General features: G+C 54.7%; 1 protein-coding gene across 1 annotated transcript; it reads left to right on the forward strand.

The window, feature by feature from the left end:
• Positions 1-576: 576 nt before the first annotated feature.
• On the forward strand, positions 577-3,804 carry NXNL1 (nucleoredoxin like 1). The gene is made up of 2 exons (XM_083815114.1): positions 577-1,085; positions 1,699-3,804. Exons 1-2 carry the CDS (start codon positions 760-762, stop codon positions 1,994-1,996), a joined length of 624 nt encoding a protein of 207 aa, XP_083671240.1. The 5' UTR covers positions 577-759; the 3' UTR covers positions 1,997-3,804.
• Positions 3,805-4,417: the final 613 nt, after the last annotated feature.

A 4,417-nucleotide genomic window follows, 5' to 3' on the forward strand; every position in this document is an offset into this window, starting at 1 on the left:
GCACCGGTACCAACCTCTGCACCGGTACCGGCTTCCGGCCTCCGCACCGGTACCGACCTCCGCACCGGTACTGGCCTCCAGCCTTTGCACCGGTACCGACCTCAGCACCGGTACCGGCCTCCGGCCTCCATACCGGTACCGACCTCAGCACCGGTACCGGCCTCCGGCCTCCATACCGGTACCGACCTCTGCACCGGTACCGGCCTCCGCACCGGTACCAGCCTCCAGCCTCCGCACCGGTACTGACCTCCGCACCGGTACCGGCCTCCGCACCAGTACCGGCCTCCGGCCTCCGCACTGGTACCGGCCTCCGCACCGGTACCGGCCTCCGGCCTCCGCACCGGTACCGGCCTCAGCACCGGTACCGGCCTCCGGCCTCCGCACCGGTACCGACCTCCGCACCGGTACCGGCCTCCGCACCAGTACCGGCCTCCGGCCTCCGCACTGGTACCGGCCTCCGCACCGGTACCGGCCTCCGGCCTCCGCACCGGTACCGGCCTCAGCACCGGTACCGGCCTCCGGCCTCCGCACCGGTACCGACCTCCGCACTGGTACCGGCCTCTGCACCGGTACCGACCTCCGAAGTCCCTCCAAGCGCTGGCCTCCCGGTTTAAGCGGATCGCGGGAGGCTGGGCGCAATCCGCCCCTATTAATAGCTGGGAGCGGGGGGGGGAGGGGGGGCACCTTGCATCCTCCCAGCCCGCACAAACCGGGCGCTCAGCGGCCGGTAAGTCGCTGGGAGGTCCGCCGAGGCCACCCATGGCCTCCCTGTTCGCCGGGAAGGTGCTGGTGGTGAACAACGGGGACCGGGACGAGGTGGAGACCGAGCGGGAGCTGGGCCAGGCCCTGGAGAACAAGGTGCTGCTGCTGTACTTCGGGGCGGCCGGGTGCCCGCGGTGCCGGCGGTTCGCCCCGGTGCTCAGGGACTTCTTCGTGAGGCTGACGGACGAGTTCTACGTGGAGCGGGCTTCGCAGCTCGGCCTCGTCTACGTCTCCCGGGATGCCACCGCCCAGCAGCAGGACGCCTTCCTCAGGACCATGCCCAAGAGGTGGCTGGCCCTGCCCTTCGGGGACCGGTTCAAAAGGTAGGGCCACGGCGTTCGGGCGTGCCTCTACGTCCGAGGAGCTCCGGCCGTGAAGCATCCCCCCGGGGCAGGGCACGTAAAACGGCAGCGGTCACTGACCTGTGCGGTGGGACGGGTGGGAGACGCGCACGGATCCACCGCAACCTCGTCAGCCACGGGGCGAGCTGCGGTTAATCCTCGGGATTACTTCCAGCCCCTTCTCAGACGGGAGCACGGCACAGTTTCGGGGGTTCTTGCTGCTATGGTTAGCCGTGCGCTGCTCGTGTAAAACGAGTTGCAGCAGTTATCCCGAGGACCTGGATCCCTTCCCCTCTTACTGGCCCTGCAGAGACCTGCATATGGCTCTGCTCTGCATAATTACCAGCGCTTAAACGAACGAGAAGGGTGATTTTTTTATCCTGTCTTGCTTCCAAAGGCCACTTCTGCCCGAGGCAGATATTCAGCAAGCAGCCAAGCATCACTTAACTCCATACGGGACCTGCACATAATCCCGCAGCGCGTACGGCAGCCTCCCTTTTTCTTACCCAGCCTAATGAACAAAATAAGGAGCTCAGGGTGCGGCGGGAGGACCGTGACGTGTCTCGATTTGAGTTTTTTTTTTTTTTTTTCCCAGGGAGCTGGAGCAGCGCTTCGCGGTGTCCGACGTGCCCAGGGTGGTGGTGCTGAAGCCGAACGGGGAGGTCATCGCTGGGGACGCCGTGGAGGAGATCAGCCGCCTGGGCCCTGCCTGCTTCCGAAACTGGCAGGAGGCTGCCGAGCTGGTGGACAGGAATTTTCTCTTGGCAGAGGATTTTGACGACTGGGCTAGGAGAAGCATCACCGACCCCCTCCGCCGCCTCAAGTACAAGGTGGACAAGAGGACGGAGGCCAAGGATGAAGAGGGGAAAGGGGAGGATGAGGAGTCTTTGTAGGGGCTGACTTGGCTGGGGACGTCCCTTGGGTTGCTGCCCCCAGCCTGGCTGCCTCTCAACAGCAACACCAACATCAGTGTTATAAAAGTCTGCTAAAATTGCGTTCGTATTCTGAAAGGTAAATTGTTCGAGGACAAATGAGTTCTACTCCCTTGTACAGCTTTTCCTGAGCACACATCCTTAGCCAGCAGCTCTCTGCTTCGCCCTTTCAGTTTCAACAGACTTGTATCGAGGTGACTCTCTGAGCAGCTAGGAGGGCAGTTTTACACCTTGGGGTGCACGCTCGGTAACCAAAAATTTGCTCATGGAGCCTGCAGAGAATCGTGCAGCACCCACCCTCCCCTGTCTGTAACCCAGGGCTCCGAAGGGTAGCAGCACAATGGGAGGGATTCGTTCGTTTGCTCCTTTCTGGGTTCTCCATTATATCCCTGGGGGGTGAGCTGAGAGTTTGAAAAAGCTTTGTTGGATGCATGAAGGACCTGGGAAGTAATGTGCATGTTGAAGAGAGACAGAGAGGCTGTGCAAGGCCAGCTCGTTCAACTCGTTTTCTCGCTTAATCCTCCCTTCTCTTTACCCGGCAAGTCTGGCAGGTAGGCGAGGGAAGAAGTCCTGGAAAACAAATGGATGGGAGGGACGCTGCGTTATGCACAGCAAGAAGGGTACTTCCTTTTCAAGGCGCTCCCTGTATTTTTGTGTGGCACATGGACACCGCGCGAAGGGATGCAAATAAAATCTGAGAGTCCTTTCGGGTCACACACCTGCTGGGCGAGTGAAACTCCCCTGTCCGGCGTGCTCTGATGGTCAGTAATAAAGCAGTACTCCATTTACCTGCGGCAACGTCTGCTTAGTAGGGCAAACGCTTACAGCTGTATTAAAACAAATAAATCAATCACAAAAAAGGAACATGGAGAAATAAGAGGGAGGCAAAGGGCAATGTTTTCACCTGTAAGTGCTGCCCGCGTGAGTACCGTGGCTATTAGCTGGCATTCAGCTTGTGCTTCTCGTCCCCATGGGACTCTGATGCCAATAAAAGGACACGCTACACCAAAATTTACGTAAAGTAAAATAATATAAAAAGGGGACTTTTACCAGCCCTACTTTTTTTTTTTTAAAGCACGGTATTTTTATTATCTTGGGTTCAAAACCAAAAGTTATTCTTTTCTTGGATTATGGTGTTGAGGAAAAAGAAAATACAGGCCAAGAAAGGGCCACTGAGCAACTGTGAAAAGTGAAGCTGCTGGCACTGGGAAGTGCTACTACCATCATCATTCTAATAACGAGAGGCTAGAGCTTTGTTTTCTCTTCTTCAATTTCAATTTCTTTTTTTTTTTCTTTCAATTTCTTTCAATTTTTTTATTTTTTTTGGCCAAGTAAAAGAGGCCATGATGCTTTCGCATGTACTTTGGACAAAAGCTGAGCTGGAGACGCTCCTGTCTTATAACCAAGAAGGCTTTGCAGGACGTCGGAAGCCAACAAAGCCAGATCTTCAAGCCGCATCGTGGGCAGGAGCCGCTCCGGAGATCTGATAACGAGAGGGGACGTCGACCACAGATGCTCTGCCTAGTGAGTGAACACAGCACTGCACCCGGGGCTGGCTGCGGGTGAGAGAAAAATCCTGCAAGGAACAATCAGCCACGACCATTATTTCTCAAGTTCCATCAGATATGAAAATCACCCCGACCAATTCGCTGCATGGAAGCGTTGCGTGGCGTTGTAAGGCATTTAGCTCCGGTTTCATCTGTCACGCTCATGGTTTATATGTATAGGGTGTAGAACAAAAGGTATTTGAATGCTTATGGTTGTGTCTAAGTATCCTTTAGTGAAAAAAAAAAAAAGATATTTATTGTTTTCAAGTGTTATACTTTACAGTAAGACTGTGATTCTTGCTTTACTTAAAAAAGATATATTTATTCTTTTCAAGTGTTATGCTTTACAGTAAGACTGTGATTCTTGCTTTACTTGAAAAAGATATATTTATTCAAGTGTTATGCTTTACAATAAGACTGTGTGATTCTTGCTTTACTTAAAAAAGATATATTTATTCTCTTCAAAAGTTATACTTTAAGGCTGCGTAATTCTTGCTTTACTTTTTTCTCACGTCACACAATGCTTCCCCCAAAAGGCCACGCTGCACTGTACCTATAACCGAGGAAGAAATGTGCAGAATCACGAAGATGCTTCAGAGGCTTTAGAAAGCAAAGAGTTAATGCGAGCCAGGTAGGAGGATCAGCCTGATCCCACAGATGGCAGAGATAGCCTGGGAAGTGAGTAATTTCATAACTCCCGAGAGGAATGTGGAAAATCCGCATCGGCTGACACCTGCCTGGGGTTTCAGACTCACCCCACGCAGGCGGCACGTAGCTCCGCTCCCCTGCAGGGGCTGGCACGGGGCAGGACGCGGCGGAGCCTCCGGAGCCCCTC

The sequence above is a fragment of the Anser anser genome (genome assembly GCF_964211835.1).
Source record: "Anser anser genome assembly, chromosome: 35".
Classification (NCBI taxonomy): Eukaryota; Metazoa; Chordata; class Aves; order Anseriformes; family Anatidae; genus Anser; species Anser anser.

Excerpts from the sequence above, each read along its gene's own strand:
- NXNL1 (XM_083815114.1), top strand. The coding sequence starts at position 760 with ATGGCCTCCCTGTTCGCCGGGAAGGTGCTGGTGGTGAACAACGGGGAC. Across the intron at positions 1,086-1,698 it reads TTCGGGGACCGGTTCAAAAG|GGAGCTGGAGCAGCGCTTCG; the intron begins GTAGGGCCACGG and ends TTTTTTTCCCAG.